Source organism: Phacochoerus africanus, chromosome 8, assembly GCF_016906955.1.
Source record: "Phacochoerus africanus isolate WHEZ1 chromosome 8, ROS_Pafr_v1, whole genome shotgun sequence".
Lineage (NCBI taxonomy): Eukaryota > Metazoa > Chordata > Mammalia > Artiodactyla > Suidae > Phacochoerus > Phacochoerus africanus.
Genome location: NC_062551.1, coordinates 71,663,909 through 71,682,172, shown reverse-complemented (window position 1 = coordinate 71,682,172; position 18,264 = coordinate 71,663,909). Strand labels below are relative to the sequence as shown.

Below are 18,264 nucleotides of genomic sequence, written 5' to 3'. Positions count from 1 at the left end.
TCCCAAGATGCCACCAATCCCCCTTGAGCCACAGTGGGAACTCCAGGAAATCTGCCTTTTAACACAGCCCTCTTCCCTCCCATGCATGTGATCCTGGCAAGGGTGGATGAGGGGGAGAAATGTGCTGTGATTGGGGGCCAGGTCCCCAGGGGCCGGTTAGGTCTGGCCTGCACCCCCACCCCTCCTGTAGCTTCAGGGCCACAGGGAACAGTCTGTCCTATTCAGGACCGACTATGTCGCCTGCCCTGGTGCAAACAGTCAAATGGTTGTTGAATGTAGAAACAGGTCTGCCCTGGGGGTGACAGAGTATGGATGACTCAGGGCAGCCCAGTAGGGACCCTAATCCTGTCCCCAGCCCAGTGGGGACAGCAGCCTCTTCTGTGGTCCAGCAGAGATGGACAGAGCATCACCCAGCACTGCAGCAAGGAGAGAAGGCACCAGACTGAACCCAGGTGTGAGGCCAGAGGCAGTGAGCAGGTCCCAGGTGGGTGGCCCTGACCCCAAAGAGAGGCTGTGGGGTCACAGTGAGAGAACAATCAGGATCTAGGCACCCCCCCAACCCTCCGCGGGAACTGGGGCCCCTCCCTACCTTGGTGGGCCCATTGCCGTGAATCAGGACCGGGAGGGTGTCGTAGGCCAGGTTCCTCGCTCTCACTTGGCCCATCTCGAACTTGAGCACGACCTCATCTGGGGGGTCAGAAAGCAGAGACCTGTCCAGCGTCAGGCCCAGAGGCCAAGCTCTGGGGCCAACAGGCTGGACAAGAATCCCAACACTACCCTCTGTGAACAGGGTGGGACCCTGAGCTAGTCACAGCGCCTCTCTGAGCCTCAGTTTCCTCATCTGTAAAATGGGAGTTAGAGGGGAAGGAGTCTGTGTCTGGCGAGGACTGAGCACCAAACCAGGCACATAAGGAGCACACAATCCATGGTAACCCCTGGTGTTTACTGTGATTACTTCTTAGAGGCAGAAGCAGGGGATTGGAGTAAATGAAGACTAGAAACATCCCAGCTCCAGGTTCAGCTCAGCCAGGCAGGGAGGCCCAGGCGGGGCAGGGACAGGTCCTGTCTTGGAGGAGAGAGCCCCTGCAGTATGGCCCCAGGACCTGAGTTCTGACCCTGTTAGTCTGCAGGTAAGACAGCAGATAGGGGCTCCCTTGTCCATTAGTTATAAAATGCAGAAGGGTCTCTTCCCCGAGGCCTGAGAAGATGCCGGGGAAGGAGGCCTTCGGTGGTGGGGGATCATGTAAGGGGAGCCCCTCTGTGCAAGCTTCTGGCCCACCCAAGAAGTGCTCTGGACCCAGCTTCTTTTTTGGAGGCCATACCCACTCTAATGGAAGTTTCCGGGTCCTCTATACTGCAGCTATGGCAACAATTTTCACCCACTGTGCCAGGCTGGGGATTGAAGCTGAGCCTCCACAGTGACTCAAGGTGCTACAGTCAAATTTTTTTTTTTTTTTTTTGGTTTTTAGGGCTGCACCAGAGGCATATGGAAGTTCCCAGACTTGGGGCTGAATTGGAGCTATAGCTGCCAGCGTACACCACAGCCACAGCAACTCGGGATCTGAGCCGAGTCTGCAACCTGCACCACAACTCATGGCAACACCGGATCCCTGACCCACTGAATGAGGCCAGGGATCGAACCTGCATCCTCATGGATACTAGTCAGATTCCTTCCTGCTGCACCACAACAGGAACTCCCTGCAGTTAGATTTTTAACGCCCTGTGCCACAGTGGGAACTCCAATCTGGACCCAGCATTTTTTTTTTTTTTTTAAGGCTGCATGTATGGCATATGGAAGTTCCCAGGCTAGCAATCAAATCAGAGCTACAGCTGCCAGCCTACACCACAGCCACAGCAATGCCAGATCTGAGCCGCGTCTGGGACCTACACCACAGCTCAGGGCAGTGCCGGATCCTTAACCCACTGAGCAGAGTCAGGGATGGAACCTGCATCCTCATGGATCCTAGTTGGGTTCGTTACTGCTGAGCCACAGCAAGAACTCCTGGACCCAGGTTCTTAACCTAGGCTCACAAACTCCCCGAACCCACAGGCCGGAGGGTGCGATGCTTCTGCACCTCCCTGGGAGGGAAGTCGGAGCTCCCCTCAGACTCTCAAAGGGGTCCACTAAATCACCCATCACTGATCCATTCAACATCTCTTTTCTACAGATGGGAAAACTGAGGCCTGAAAAGTGAGTGTGAGTGTGTGTGTGTGCGTGCACGCGCACTTTGCCTGAGGTCACCCAACAAGATAGCGGCAAAGCAATGTCGTCACAAGCCACAAATCTGGGATCAAGCCAAGAGCATTTGTGGTTTCAAAGACCAAGTGGCCTCTTTGCTTTCCAATTCATCCATCAACTCCCTGCCGGTGTAATCCCTGGCCCCAGCCCAGGAAGCCTTCCCCTGGGAAGGAGGTGAAGCAGCCTCACCTCTGAGGACCAGGGATGCAGAAGGCAGGGCGGGTACCACTGAGTGCATGACCCAGCTCCTCCCAGGCTGAGTGGCTGCCTCCTGGCCCTGGTGGCCGCTGGGCTCTGTGGACTGACCTCTTGGCCCTCCTTTCTCCACACCCAGAGAGACACACTTATAGCCCCAGAGGACATCCAGCTGGTCTCTGGGGACCTGGGAATGAAGTGGGTGATTTCCCAGCACAATAGCCAGAGAGGAACCTCCTTGGCTCAGGCCCAGCCTAGAATCCTCACCTCTTTACGACCCCTCTCAGGATGCCCCTCCCAGTGGGGTTGCTCACCCAAGGCTCCATCCAGATTCTGGAAGATACGGCAGCGGTGGTCCAAGGTGATATTGATCCGCTCCTGCAGGGAAAAGGGCACCAGGCTGAAGCAGAGAAAGGCCCTGGCAGAGGACTCCCCAGGGTGGGGAGCCTGCCCTCTCACTTCTGCCTCTTCCTCTCCTGACACCCACTTGGCCCCGTCACATCTGGGCAGCCATGGGATCTAGTAGTCTAGTGGCTCTATTCACAGAGAACCAGGGATTCTCAGAACTGGAAGGAATCTAAGCAATTCTGATTTTTTTTTTCTTTCTTTCTTTTTGGCCACCCTGTGGCATATAGAATTCCCAGCCAGGGATCAGATCCAAACCACAGTTGCGACCTAAGCCACAGCTGTGGCAATGCTGGATCCTTAACCTGCTGTGCCGGGCCAGGGACTGAACCTGTGGTCAGTGCTCCCAAGAGGGCACCGATCCCTTTTCAGCATGGTGGGAACTCCTGGATGGAATCTAAGGAAGCAGCTACTTCAACTAAAACAACCACAACCAGAGTAACAACAAATGCTTACTTAGCACTTTAGAGTGTGCCAATCACTATCGTAAGTATTGTATGCATGCTATTTTTTTTTTTTCTTTTTACAGCCATACTTGCAGGCTAGGGGTGGAATCAGAGCTGCCGCTGCTGGCCTTGGCCATAGCCACAGCCACAGCAATGCGGGATCCAAGCCGCATCTTCAACCTATGCCACACCTGCAGCAACACCAGATCCTTAACTGGTTACACTGAGCGAGGCCAGGGATGGAGCCCAAATCTTCATGGATACTAGCCAGGTTCTTAACCAGCTGAGCTGAAACGGGAACTCCCATATGTATGCTAATTTAATCCACACAGCATCCTTAGGAAAAGCATCATCATCATTGCATTTTATAGATTTGAAAACAAAACAGAGAGGCTGCCTAACTTGCCTAAGGTCACACAGCTAGTAATTGGCTAAGCTAACATTTGAACCTGAGCTTGGCCCTGAGGTCTATGTTCTCTGCACAGAGCTGCCTGACTCTTTGAGGCCTGACTGTTTCTCATGAGCCCTAGGCTAGGCCAACAAGTGGTATTCTAGGCTCAGCCCTCATCCCATAGAGAGCAGCTCCACTTTTAGTTTTAGACCAGAGGCTTCATCTGGCAATGTCACTAGAGGCAAAGAGGAAGGAGGAGAAAGGACTGAGCTAACAAAAAGATCAAGTTCATGGTTTCCAGTGCACAAGGCCAACCACTTCATTTCATTATTTCGTGGTTAATAAAAATCGGGCCCAGAGAGGGGAATTGACTTACCCTGTGTCACACAGCACAGCCTAAATGGGGGTTGGGAGGTAGGCAGGGCAGAATCCAGGAATACTGACCCCCCAAGGGCTCCCTGAGTTCTCTCCTGCCCAGAGGACACTGGCTAGCTTTGGGGCTACACTGACTCCGTTCAACCACCTCCACTCCCCTCAAGGACCTGTGCCTTGAGTCAGGCTCCGAGGTCTGGCTTCTGAGATCCAGGTCCAGTTCTCATCAGCCCCCTAGAAGCCCCCCAGGTAGAGTGGGGACAGGGGCAGCTCAGCCTCTCAGTTCCTTTTATGACCATCCTCACTAGCTGACAGGTGAGGGTCTCCCCAACTTAAGGGTCCATTAGGGCAGAGCCCCCCAGATGTCATGTTCATTGCCATATCCCTGCCCACACCTGACAGCGTCTCACACACAACAGGTACTCAATAAATATCTGCTGAATAAACGAGTGAATCGAGGAGTTCCCGTCATGGCTCAGTGGTTAACGAATCCGACTAGGAACCATGAGGTTGCGGGTTCAAGCCCTGGCCTCGCTCAGTGGGTTAAGGATTCAGCGTTGCCCTGAGCTGCGGTGCAGGTTGCAGACACGGCTCGGATCCCGCGTTGCTGTGGCTCTGGTGAAGGCCAGCAGCTACAGCTCCAAATAGACCCTTATCCTGGGAACCTCCATATGCTGCGGGGGTGGCCCTAGAAAAGACAAAAAGAAAAAAGAGTGAATCTAAGAATAGATAAATGCGGTGTCAACGCTCAACCCAAGAGGTCAGGCACAAGATCCCACAGCCCCCACCCCCACTCCTCAGCCCCACCCCCAGCCTCTTACCCTCTTCTCCGGGTCCAAGAAGATCTTGGTATAAAAGAGTTGGTCGCTGTCGCTGTCCTGACCCTCCCACTCAGCCACCAGTTTGCTGAGGTTGGGGGCATAACCAATGAAGCCTGGGGGTGGGGGAACACAGACAGACACTTAGCTTCTGGCCTCCGAGCCAGGGGCCTCTTCCCAGCCTTCCCTCTCATCCACCTCCCACTTCTTAACCCATAAGCCCTGCCTCCTCTCAGAAGTCCTCCTGGATTGAGGGGAGGTAACGTCTATAGGTTGCAAACAGCCCATTAATGCCCCTTGGTGATAAGTTCCTGCTGAGCCCAGAGAGAAAAATCAGTGTTGTCCATTAAGCTGCACCAGCTCAGGCCCTGGGACCATATAGGTGGTGAATATAAATCAATTAGACCAGGAGCTCAGGAGGACAGGGCTAACGGGCATAGGCTTGGAGCCCCTTTTCTTTTTAGGGCCGAACCCATGGCATATGCAAGTCCCCAGGGTAGGAGTTGAATCGGAGCCACAGCTGCTGGCTGACACCGCAGCCACAGCAACGCCATATCCAAGACGCATCTATGACCTATGCCACAGCTTGCAGCAATGCTGGATCCACTGAGGGTGGCCAGGGATAGAAACCGAATCCTCATGGATGCTAGCCAGGTTCTTAACCTGCTGAGCCACAGTGGGAACTCCTGGAGCTCCTTTCCTTTTCCTTTTTTTTTTCTTTTTTGTCTTTTTGCCTTTTTCTAGGGCTGCTCCCAAGGCATATGGAGGTTCCCAGGCTAGGGGTCGAATCAGAGCTGTAGCCACCAGCCTACGCCAGAGTCACAGCAATGCGGGATCCAAGCCATGTCTGTGACCTACACCACAGCTCATGGCAATGCCAGATCCTTAACCCACTGAGCAAGGCCAGGGATTGAACCCGCAACCTCATGGTTCCTAGTCGGATTCATTAACCATTGAGCCATGACGGGAACTCCTGGAGCCCCGTTTCTATAGTTATCTGGGAAACTTGACCCAGAGAAGGACAGAGGCTATGCCAAAGTCACACAGTGCAGAAGGGCTTGGAGGGACGAGCCCACACAGCTCTCTGGCTACAAGACAAACTGCTGAGAGGGGAAGAGAAAACGGAGGAGGTGGACATCCAGAGAGGGCCCTGCCCCCAGGGGACACCTCTGTCCCTGGGCCAAGCCACCTGGACTGCACTAACTCTCTCAGCCAATGGGGAAGGGGGCGGACCCCCCCACCCATGGCTGCACAAAGGAAACCTAGAATAAAATATGGATTTTATTCTCTGTGCAGTGGAAGCAACTGAATGACGTCTGTGGACTCGCATCTGGCTGCTGGGTGGAGAAGGGGCTGGAAGCGGGGAGAGTGGAGCCTGGCAGAACAGTCTAACAGTCTAACAGACTAACTGTCACCTCCAGGGACCCTGGGAGGCGGTGGCCATGGGTGTGGATGCCAGACGGCAGATTCCAGACATCTTTCGAAGTCGGGGTGGTGTGACCTCCTGAACATCTGAGAAGGGAGCAACTGGGGTGACTCCTGGTTTGCCCTGAGCAGATGGGGGGCCGTTCAATGAGATACGGAAGACTGCAGGGGAGCGGATTTAAGGGTTAAAAAATCAGGAGTTCTACTGAGGGCGCTCTGTGTTGAGGACCCATGAGACGTCAATCCCACAGGGGATCCTCGCAAGGGCAGAGGTGGACCCCACTGCACCCCCGCACCTGCCCAGCCCCACCCCTCATGGCGCACGCAGGCTCCTCACCTCCAGAGCCCAGGAACCTCTTGCCGTCGGAGACAGCCGGGTACTTGGCCTCCAGCCTGCGGTCTGGGTAGATGAGCTCCTCTGCTGAGAAGACCACCTGGCTCTTGGCCTGCCGGAACTTCTTCAGCAGCTCTCGGGGCCCCGAGGCAAACACCACGTCATAGCTGTGGCCAGAGCCGGGAGAAGACAGGGCAGAGGTGAACAGGGGCTAGGGGCGGGGGTGCACGAGCCGGAGGAGACAGGCAATCACGGCTCTCCCCCTCCTCCCATGCCAGCCCCTGCCTGCCACGCTTCCACCTGCTCCCTGGGCAGAGGGACAGTCCCCGTAATCGGTGCCACCTGCCACTCGAAGCACAGCTCAGCATATCTGGGCAGGTGCCCCCACGCACCTTTTCACCAAGAGTGGGAATGGACCACACCAGAGGATCTTTTCTGGGGTTCAGAGACCCCTTAAAGCTCTAGACAACCTGAGATAGGGCAATCTCTCCTCATCCCTAAAGTCCTGGGAGGGCTTCATTCTATTTTTATTTTTATTTTTTTTGTCTTTTGTCTTTTTTAGGGCTGCGCCTGCGGCATATGGAGGGTCCCAGACTAGGGGTCTAATCGGAGCTGTAGCTGCCGGCCTACACCACAGCCACAACAACGTGGGATCCGAGCCGAGTCTGCGACCTACACCACAGCTCACGGCAATGCCGGATCCTTAACCTGCTGAGTGAGGCCAGGGATCGAACCCGTGTCCTCATGGATACTAGTCGGGTTTCTTAACCACTGAGCCATGGCGGGAACTCCCAAGGGCTTCATTCTAGAATATTCTCTCTCTCAGCAGAGAAGCCCAGCCCAGGAAGCCCCTGGCCGCCTACCTGTCTGTGAAGAGAATGACCAGGTTCTCGTCTGCGTGCTTTTCCAGGGCTTTCTTCAGCAGCCGAACCTTCAGCCCTCCACCCGACGATGCCTCCTTCTCATTCCAGTCCTCCCCCAGCCCCAGCGCCTGCAGAGAAAGGCCCCTTAACGTGGGCTCTTGGTGAAGAAATATCTGGGCCAGCTAAGTTTCCACATGTGAACATCTTTGCTTCTGTCTGGCCAGCACCTCCTCCCCTCCCAGTGGGGACACCATTCCAAGGACATGTGTGAGGCTGAGCAGGCCCCTGGTGGGGTCACGTGACCACAGCTGGCCAATCAGAGTGTCCCTCTCTCCCACAGCCATGGGTTTGAGCCTGTGACCCAAGTGACTGTTCTGTTAAAACTGAGGACATGCTGGCTTGTTCTGCTGAGGTTGAGAAGCTGGGGCTTGAGGGTCTGTGGCTGGTGGTCATCCTGCCACCATACAGAGGGAACATGACTGCAAATGAAAACAAATGAGGCCTAGAGATGGAAAGACAAGGCCCTTCTTGAACTCCTAGATCCAGCTATGCCTGAAGCAACCCTCTGCTTCAACCCTCATTCATGTGAACTAATCCACTTTCTTTCTGGCTTAAAGCCACTAGATCACAAGCTGTGTAGGCAGTGCTGTGGTCTGTATCGTACATCTTTCTGTCCCCAGTGTCCACGACCACACTTGACACAAGGAGGCACGCGGCATGCTCAGTGAAATAGAGGAAAGTCACCCTGCAGGGCTCAGCCCCACAGGTGGCATGGACAGAACACCAACCCCATGGCACTGAGGCATCAGCTTGTGTTTCTTTTTCTTTTTTTCTTTTTCACCTTTTTAGGGCCACACCTGCAGCATATGGAAGTTCCCAGGCTAGGGGTCAAATCAGAGCTGCAGGTGCCAGCCTACACCATAGCTCAGGGCAACGCCAGACCCTTAACCCACTGGGCAAGGCCAGGGATTGAACCCACATCTTCATGGATACTAGTTGAGTTCGTTATCACTGAGCCATGATGGGAACTCTGCTTGTGTTTCTTTAGATCAGTGCTTATACAGGTAAAATCTCTAAACTAAAGCCATCCCAAAATCACCTGGGGGAGACTCATGGAAATGCTGAGTCCCAGGCACTGCCCTCCAAACTAGCCAAGGTCCCCAGGTGGGTCTTTTCTTTTTTTTCTTTTTAGGGCCACACCAGTGGCATATGGAAGTTCCCAGAGCTAGGAGTCAAATCAGAGCTGCATCCGCGACCCAAGCTGCAGCTTGCAGCAACGCTGGATCCTTATCCCACTGAGCAAGGCCAGGGATTGAACCCACATCCTCATGGATACTAGTCAGGTTCTTAACTTGCTGAGCTACAGTGGGAACTCCCCCAGGCGGGTCTTAACGCACACTAACGTACCCCTCCAGTCTCCCCTTCCACCCGCCCCCGACCTCGCCTGTGTTCTTCCCATTCTGCTTTTCCAGAAGCTTTCCCTGAGGCCCCAAGTCAGTTTGGGAAGGGCAACTACCCAGCTCCTGGGCTCCCCCCTCGGCTGTCTCTGCCCCCCTTAGGGACTCTCTTACCTGGATCTTGTAGTTGAAGAACTGGGCTGAGCGCTTGAAGCGTCGGAACCCCTCGGTCTCCTTCGTGGCCACCGTGAGCACCAAGAGGTTGTCTAGGGACAGAGAAGGGAATGGAGGATGAAGAGAGGTGACAGCAGGACCAGGTCACTGTCCAGCAAGATGTATCAAATCTCATAGGATACGTTTTCATGTCAACCCATTACAGCCAAGGGCCCAGGGCCCGGGTAGGAAGGGACGTGCCTCAGTTCGCTCAGCAGGTTAAGGACAGAGCTGCGACACGACCTGAGTCTCCTGATTCTCCTCCAGGACTCCACCCACCTGGTAAGTGTGGACATGGCAGCAACCACCGGGAGCAGAGGTGTCTGCACTTCGCACCATGGGACTGGGTCGCTCAGGATTTAGGGGGCTCTGGCCTCCCACGGGAGCAGAGGAACGGATTCACTCTGAATGCTGAACACCAGGAGGACTTCTCCCGTCAGCATGGGACATTAGCTTGGGGGCAAGCACGGCTCTCCATGCCTGCACTCAGGGCAGACATTGCTAATCAATCCTAACAGATTGTCTTGCTAAGCCTCGGCCACCTGGCCTTAGATTCTCCCCATGACATGAGAACGAGGGAGAGTTGGCCTGCCGTGGAAACTGACTTGAAATCCTGGCCTTTGGCCAGAGAGGCTAACAAGAGACCTCTCTGGGCTCTGTCGTGTGGCTTCACCTCTGCAATAGAACCTGCTGGAAACACTCCCAGATGCCATCTCTGGGAGCCCTGGGGAAGCCCCTCCCAGACTACACACTGAGGCTGTGATCTCTGAGAAGGGAAGGCTCTGTCGCTGGCCTGGTTAGACTCCTAGCTCTGCTCCTGACCTTGGGCAAGTCCTTGACCCTTCTGAGCTGCAGCTTCCCCCTTGTAAAATAGGGATTGTAACATCACCTCCTTCCCAAGGCTGCTAGACTAATTAAGTGAGATCAAGCCTGTAAAATCCTTCTTGGGATGCTGGTGCCCATGGAGAGCTATTGTTGGTGCTGATCAGTGAGGGGCAAACGCCTTGCTCTGGCATTCAAGGCCCCTGCCGAATGGCCTGGTGACAACTCATTTGCTCCATCTAGCCCTCCTCTAGCTAGCCTCACCTTGCAGGGCTCCTCCCACCTGCCAGGGCTGCCTCTCTGCCCTTTCTCTAACCTTCCTCCAGGTCCCAGGGCTAGGGACCCGTCTCCCCTGCCACCACTTCCATGAAGCCTTCTCAGATTTCTCCCGGCCTCTCTCCTGCCCTCAGAGCCAGGACCCCACATTGCAGTGCCCGTCCCTGTTTCACTGGGCGAGCCTTACTTCCCTGGGGTCCAGGACATAAAACCCTTTTCTGGGTGAATAGACCACCAACTGGCTAGGCCAGCACAGGCAGGTAAGGCCCTCCTATCCCAACCTCCCTGGAAGTTGGAACTTAAGAGGAGCCTGGGCTAAAAGAACAAAGGAGTCCAGCCTGGTAGAGCGGGCTGAGCCAAGGGGCAGGCTGCTGGTCCCAGGGCAGGGGGCTGGCGCCAGGCGGCCCAGCCAGGATTGGCAAGATCTGTTCGGGGTGTGTCCGGAGGCTGGGGGCACAATGGGGCAGATTCACTAGGCAGGTATGGAGAGGGGGTCCAGGAAAGAGGGATGCCGCTCACACTTGGGGAAGAGCTCCCCCAACTCCTGCCGGGATGGTTAAGTCCGCCCCCAGGCGAGGAGAGCCAGAGCCCCACCTCTGAGGCCCTCTTGTCCACAACAGGGGCTGCTGAGGACAGAAAGAGTGTCACATTTCACAGATGGAAAAAGCCAGTGTGTGCATGGATGTGAGATTCCGGAGTCTCCATTGAACCAGGGCTCCTGGAATCTGGCAGTGGGGGAGGGGAAGTTAGAAACCCAAGACTCAGAAGTGGTGACTTGCCCAGGGGAGCCAGGAAGTGGCAGCACCACGATTTGGACACAGATACCTGGACCGAGTCCCCTCCCTTAACTTCTGCCCGCACTGCTTAGGCCTGGGACGGTGGCCAGGCGTCTGTCTCCATCTGTCCAGAGAGACTGTCCAGCTGAGGAGGAGGTGCGGGCCCTCAGCCATGCCAGACCCTCCCCATAGGCCCGCCTTCCCTGCCCAGGTGGTCTGCGCTCCAAGGGCATCTTAGCAAATCCTGGGTTCCTTGGGCCACACAATGCCCACCCTCCTGGCCAAGGACCCCACAGAATCACCTGGTGCAGAGCGTCCCAAACCTGTCTGCGTATCAGCATCACAAGGCAGGCTATGAAATCCAGATTCCTGGGCCCCAGGACCAAAGGTCTGAGATGGACCCAGGAGTCTGGACTTTTCCTACCTCCCTGGTGATTTCTTTCTTTCTTTCTTCCTCCCTCCTCCTCCTTCCTTTCTTCCCTCCCTCCCTCTTCCTTCCTTTTTACAGCTGCCCCTAGAGCACATGGAAGCTCCCAGGTTAGGGGTTGAATCAAAGCTGCAACTGCCAGCTTACATCACAGCACAGCAGCACCAGATCCAAGTTCCATCTGCGATCTATGCTGCAGTGTGCGGGGACCCTGGATTCTTAACCCACTGAGCAAGGCCAGCGATCACACCTGTATCCGCACGGAGACCACCTTGGGTTCTTAACCTGCAGAGCCACAGTGGGAACTCCCCGTCCCTGCTGATTTCTGAGGTCAGCCACATCAGAAACCTCTGGTCCAACCCATCCCCTGGTCCTCTGACGCTGGGATCCGATGCAGGGACCCCGGAGGTGGTTCACAGCAAAAGAACTCAAGGCGGGCCCCTCCCCCAAGGGGCCCTGGCATCCCCTCTCAGCAGTGGCTTGATGTTCTCAGTTCCCAGACCAGGGATTAAACCCCAGGCTGCAGGGGTGAAAGCCCCAAATCCTAACCACTTAGACCACCAGAACTCCCGCTTGGCCTTTATTAGACACCATGTACTGGGTGAAGAGTATTATTATTATTATTTTTTTTTTTTTTTTGCCATACGGCAACACGTAGAAGTTCCCAGGCCAGAGATCGAACCTGCACCACAGCAACAACCCAAGCTGCTGCAGTGATAACGCCAGATCCTTAACCCACTGGGCCACAAGAGAACTCCCCATGTTCATTATTGAATGTAACCATCAACATGCAGTGGGTGATATTTCTGCCCCTCTTTCTGCACGTGAGGCAACTGAGGCACAGAGAGATTCAATAACCACCCTAGGGTCACAGAACCCCAAAGGGAGGGGCAAATGAGCCTGAACTCCCAGTGCCCAAGCCCTTCCCCTCGCGGTCTCCCTGTCCAGCATCTCGGGACGCTGGGAAGCCCAGCTGTGGACAGAAGCCAGCCTTTCCAGCCGCCTCCCCAGGGTGGGCACCAGGCTCCAGTCACGAGGTGAGGTCTCTTCCCAGCTCACCCACAGCCAGAGCTCTGGGCAGCCCACAGGGTGTCAACGTGGAGGATTCTGCTTCTGGGCCCCAGGGCCCCGCCCACCTGCTTCTGTCTGGTCCTGCCAGCTGCCCGGGCTGAGGCCAGGGCCCACGTGAGGCCCCACAGCCAAGGCTCTCGGTCCCCCAACCTACGGCCCAAAGTCCAGCACTGGTTTCCCCAGATGCCCCGTGACCAGGGTCCGCAGAGATAAGCCAGATCGCAGAGTGGGGTGGCAAACTGCCAGCAACAGATGGCTGGGTGAGAAACAGCCCCTCTGCGCCTGTTTCCTCTGTAAATGGAGCAATAATTATAGGATCTTCCTCCGGAGGCGCTCGTGAGGGTTGAATGAGCTCAAGTCCATGAAGGGCTGAGCACAGTATCTGGCATTTCTGTCACAGGGAACCTCCCATAATAGAGGTGCTGCCCTGGGGGTGAGGGCAGGGATGGAGAGGCGCCACCTTCCTGGGAGCTGGGTGTGCTAGTGGGGGTACAGACACCTCTGGGAGTCTAGGAGAAGGCTGAGGACTCGGGCCTGGTTTGGCTTCTGTTAGATGCCACCTCCTCTCCCCAGGCACTGCCGGCCCAGGCAAGGGAGCAGATGGGCAGATGGGCAGCGTGTGGCCTTGGCTTTCAAGGCATGGTTATGACGCACCCAGTCTGCTCTCTGGGGACGTGGGAATGAATGAAGCTCCCCCCTCATCCCCCACGCCCACCTGGGGCTGGACCGGAAGCCAGGAGATGGTGATTCTCAGGGCCAGAGCCGCCCACTCATTTCTGCCACCTCAATATGCCCCCTCCCAACACACACACACACACAACCAGCTGGGCTTGCCTGTTTCTCCATGTCCTCTGTGGAACAGGACAACCTGAAGCTCCCCCAGCCCCAACCCCAGCTGACACCCCTGGAGCCTCAGATCTCAGCGGCTGTTGGGTTCCGGGCTGGTCCCTCCCTCTCCATGGCCAGAGGAAGGCCTCCAGGGAAAGGTGTGAGTCCAGGGAGTGAGCAGGGGCTCTGTTAGAAGCATCTACAAACGGGAGAAAGGACCCTGTGGCATCTGGACTCCCCCACCCCCTCGGCTCTGTGCAAATTTGCTGGTACGGATGCTGCTCTAGGCCTTTCTCTGTCCCCCTGCATCAGTCTGGGGACTTCCCCAGGACAAGGTTCTCTGGGGGCAGAGGGCTGTGTCTCCCCCACCAGATTGGGCATCCCCTGGGGTGAGGGGCTCTTCGTCCCCTCCTGGGACTGGGAGCCCTGAAAGTGAGAACCGCCGTCTTTCTCTCCGTGACCTGGACCCTTGGGGGTTGGGACGCCAGTGGACGTGCTGAAAGCATCTCCACCCACCACACCCTGCACAGCAAACCCCCTGCCTGACTTCAGGCCTTGCTGTGCCCCCAAGGGACACATGGCACCATCCTTGGGCCTGTCCCAGGGGAACACCCCTCAGCAGCTGCCCCGTCCTGGACACCTGGTGCTGGGCTGGGCATCAGCACCCAGCCCGGGGAGGAAGGAGCTGGCCTCTGCGAGTGGCTGATGGCTGTGGGCAGCTTGGGCAAGGCCTACAGGAAAGAACCCCCACCCGCTCTGTCTTCTTGGCCAGCAGGCTGAAGGGGTCCAACCAGCTGGGTCTGGCAGAGATGGGGAGACTCTCCCAGGCAGCATCTCTGGGCAACATCCCCCCCATCCAGAGGTAGGGGTCAGCAGGAATGAGCAGAGGGTCTGAGTCCCAGACGATGACGCCACCTCCAACCAGCTGTGGCAACCTGAGGCCAGGTGCTCAACCTTTTAGAGACCCCGTCTTCCCAGGTGCAAAATGAGGCTAATGAGTCCTTATGTGTCAAAAGGGTCTGAACAGAGCAAGGAAAGCACAAGGCCTAAACTTGACAGTGACCTGCCACCAGCCACGGGTCTGAGGACCTGCTTACTGTCTATGAGGTATTTTAGATAGCTCCAATTAGACCCCTCTAGCCTGGGAGCCTCCATATGCTGCCCAGGTGTGACCCTGAAAAGCAAAAAAAAAAAATTTTAATGTTTTTAAAAAGAAGGAAAATGCTTTTATTTTTTTATTTTTATTTTTATTTTTGGTGTTTTTAGGGCCGCACCCACAGCATATGGAAGTTCCTAGGCTAGGGGTGCAATCAGAGCTGTAGCTGCCGGCCTACACCACAGCCACAGCAACACCAGATCTGAGCCGCGTCTGCAACCTACACCACAGCTCAGAGCAACACTGGATCCTTAACCCACCCAGCAAGGCCAGGGATCAAACCTGCGTCCTCATGGATACTAGTCGAATTTGTTACTGCTGAGCCATGATGGGAACTCCCAGAAAATGCTTTTAAGGGCTGGGCATTGAGCTGAACTCTCACCAAAGGCCTCATCCCACCGAATCCTTGCAAGAGCGCTAGCACTGAGGTACCATCACCCCGGTTTTACAGGCTAGAACACCAAGCCTCACGGAGATAAATCACAACTGCTTTACCACGGGAGACATGTGGCTTTGGGCAGAACATGGCACCAAGAAAGTACTCAAGAAATGGTTTCCTGGCACAACACTGTAAATCAACTATATCTTTTTTTTTTTTAGGCCACACCCACACCGTATGGAAGTTCCCAGGCTAGGGGTCCAATAGGAGCCGCAGCTGCCAGCCTACACCTACACCACAGCCACAGCAGTGAGGGATCCAAGCCAAGTCTGTGACCTACACCACAGCTCAGGGCAACGCCGGATCCTTAACCCACTGAGCAAGGCCAGGGATTGAACCCATGTCGTCACGGATACTAGTCGGGTTCATTATCACTGAGCCACACGGGAACTCCCTGAATCAACTACAATTAAAAAAAAAAGGAAAAAAGAAATGGTGGTTCCCATCCCTTCCCCTAGCCCAAGGGTCTGTTAACCTACCACCCTGCCCCACCCCACTCCCAGGTTCTCTCGGAGGTGGGGGGGACGGGGGATGACGGAAGGTATGGCCAGTTCCATCTCTGCTTTGCTGGGACTGTCCCCGGTCTACACCCTCCTGGGGCTCTCAGAGGCTCACTGGGCAGCCCTGAAGGTGGTCCACGGAGGGCTGGGGAGGAGAGAAGCACTCGCCCCCAGGATACTGGGACACACTTTGAAACCCAAGCTGCCTTGAGGATGCAGAAGGAGCACGAGACGCAGAGTGCACCAGATCTGAGACCACCCTCTCCAAAGCTGGACAACCTGGGCAGCCACCACACCTGCCTGGGCCTTAGTTTCCTCATGTGCAACCCAGAGAGGGGAAGACCCACCTGGCAGGGGCAGAGCAGACCACAGAGGACACAGGTGAAGGTCAGCCGGCTCCCCATTGTGAGCCACCCCTCCCACCCCTACCCCCCCCCCAGGGGCCCCTCACCCCCAGGTGGTGAGGCCTGGGTGTGAATCCTGGTTCCAAAGCCCACATGCTGTGTGACCCTGGGCAAATGAACCGACTCTAGGGCCTCAGTTTGCCCAGCTGGAAAATGGGAATGGAAGGATGCACATCTTAAGGATGTGATCCTGCTAAACTGATGCCTGACTCAGAGCGTGTGCTCTGTAAAGAGTAGCTACTGTCATTATTACCAGCGGTCATATTACTTGCCCCTCTGGGACTGAACGGGACTTTGCCCCTTCCAGCTGAGCGATTGTGGGAACCCCAACCCTAAGAGGGAAGTGTTTTGTCCAAGTCACCAGCGAGTCAGTGGACATGGAGTCTGAACTCAGAAACCCTCCGAAGCCCAGGCCTCCCGTACCGATCGGTCCTAACGGTGACGGCCCCCAGCCCAGCCCTCCCCCACCCCCATCCCTCTCTCCCGCTCCGGGCCTCGGGTCCTCACCCTCCGGTTTGGCGTCACCCTTCGTTTCGGCCAGAAGCAGCCAGCCCAGTGGGGCCAGAAGTAGCAGGAGCCGCATGGCCAGGGCCTGGGGACGTCCGGCCGATCCAGCGGCGCTCGCAAAAAGCTGGAAACTTCGCGACGGGGCCGGTGATCCCGCTGCCACGCACTGGGCCCGCCCCGGGGGCGGTGTCGCCCCGCCCCCACCGCCTGGGGGAAGGGTTTCCTGCAGACTCGCCCGAACCCGCGGCCTCTCCGAGTCCGGGCAGCTCCCTCCGGCCTGTCTCTGCGGCTCCCGGGTCCTGCCGCCGCCGACTTCCTCCCACCTTTCTCCAGGGGGCTGCACTCCGACCAGGAAGAGGAGGGGAGATGGGGGCGAGGCAACAATTTCCATACCCCAGACTCCGAGCCAAGGCTGAATGGTATCCTGAGCCTCAGTTTCGCCCCAGAGAAGTGGGATTTATAATGGCATCTATTCCTCGGATTCTATGCACGGATTAATGACATCGTTACCTGAAGTGCGTTTAGAACAGCGCCTTGATAAGCCCTCTAAATCTCAGTTCATGAGCTTTCCTGAGTCCTTGGCCAGGGCCGTGGCCACCAGGGTCTGAGCCTGGAGTGGGTGAGGCAGGGCAGCAGTGTGTTCAGAAGCATCCATACCCCTGCGGAGCGGCTCCTGGCTGGGGGAAGTGCAGAAAGCACATGACCCCCCCCCCCCCACACACACACACCATCCTTGCAAAAAGAGACTCACTTAGTCTGCCTTTTTGTCCCGGGGAGGCAAAGGTAATCTCCCATCCAGGGAAGGTCTTGTTCATGAGGTCCCACTGAATGAATGAATGAATGAATGAATGAAAAAGTGTTCCCTGGTGGCCTAGCAATTAAGGATCTGATGTGGTCACTGCTATGGCTTGGGTCACTGCTGTGGCACAGGTTCCATTCCTGGCACAGGAACTTCTGCATCCCACAAAGCGAAAGAAAGAAAGAAAAAGCGGAAGAGGCACTCTCATCGTGGCGCAGCAGAAACGAATCCGACTAGGAACTATGAGGTTGCGGGTTCGATCCCTGGCCTCGCTCAGTGGATCCGGCATTGCCGTGAGCTGTGGTGTAGCTCAGATCCCACATTGCTGTGGTGGTGGCATAGGCCGGCGGCTACAGCTCCGATTAGACCCCTAGCCTGGGAACCTCCATATGCCATGGGTGCGACCCTGAAAAGACAAAAATTAAAAAAAAAAAAAAAAAAAAGAGGAAGAAAGAAAGGAACCATTTAGGGTCTCTTCATAGATGTGGATCTTCAAGGCCCAACAAAGAACTCAATGGTTTTTAGAATGAGGACTCCTGGAGCAGAGGTCAGCTAGAGGCAACCATCTCTTGAGAAACAACAACAACAGCAAAACTCCCAAAACTCCCTTCCTTGGAAGAGACCCTGAAACAGAGGTGTGGGGGCCTATTTTCAGCAAGTTAGGCTCCAGAGAGGTGGGTAGTGAGTACAAACCTGGGTGGCGGAGGGAGGAGAAACGTCCTGGTTATCAGTGAGCAATGAATACACACCATATACAGTCCAAACAAAGCCAATACATGTTCTTGTTCGAAGGTAGGTACAACCCCTGGCCACCTAGGAGGTCATCTCATTGTACAGAGATTTGTTACCGTAAAGACGGTAAAAGTGAGGGACCCAGCAGCACGGTCAAGGTCAAAAGGCAACTAAAGGGAAGAGACATGAATGCAATCCAGAGCCACCCATCTGGGACCTGGAACTCAGGGGTGGGGGTGGTTTCTGCAGCTGGGGACAGGATTTGGTGCCAGAGTCAACCGGATGTTTTTGCATGCAGGAGCCTGCAGACTGAAATTCCAGCTCCTCCGAGGAGGAAATGAAAGGATAAGCAGAGGGGAAGAGCCGGAGCATGTGTCGGCTGGCTCAGTTTTCAAAGCTCTGACTCAGGCCATGTTGCCCACAGCCCTG

The 18,264-nt window shown here is 55.8% G+C and overlaps 1 protein-coding gene across 1 annotated transcript in view; it reads right to left on the bottom strand.

Annotated features, from left to right (window-relative positions):
- The window catches only part of PLOD1 (procollagen-lysine,2-oxoglutarate 5-dioxygenase 1), a 30,943-nt gene extending 14,397 nt beyond the window's left edge, over positions 1-16,546 (bottom strand). The window contains exons 1-7 of the mRNA XM_047791838.1: positions 16,305-16,546; positions 9,060-9,151; positions 7,489-7,616; positions 6,629-6,792; positions 4,870-4,982; positions 2,749-2,812; positions 590-687 (exon numbers count right to left, since the gene is read on the bottom strand). Of these exons, the coding sequence (XP_047647794.1) occupies positions 590-687; positions 2,749-2,812; positions 4,870-4,982; positions 6,629-6,792; positions 7,489-7,616; positions 9,060-9,151; positions 16,305-16,380 (735 nt within the window). The 5' untranslated portion in view covers positions 16,381-16,546. The remainder of the gene's footprint in view (positions 1-589; positions 688-2,748; positions 2,813-4,869; positions 4,983-6,628; positions 6,793-7,488; positions 7,617-9,059; positions 9,152-16,304) is intronic.
- Positions 16,547-18,264: the final 1,718 nt, after the last annotated feature.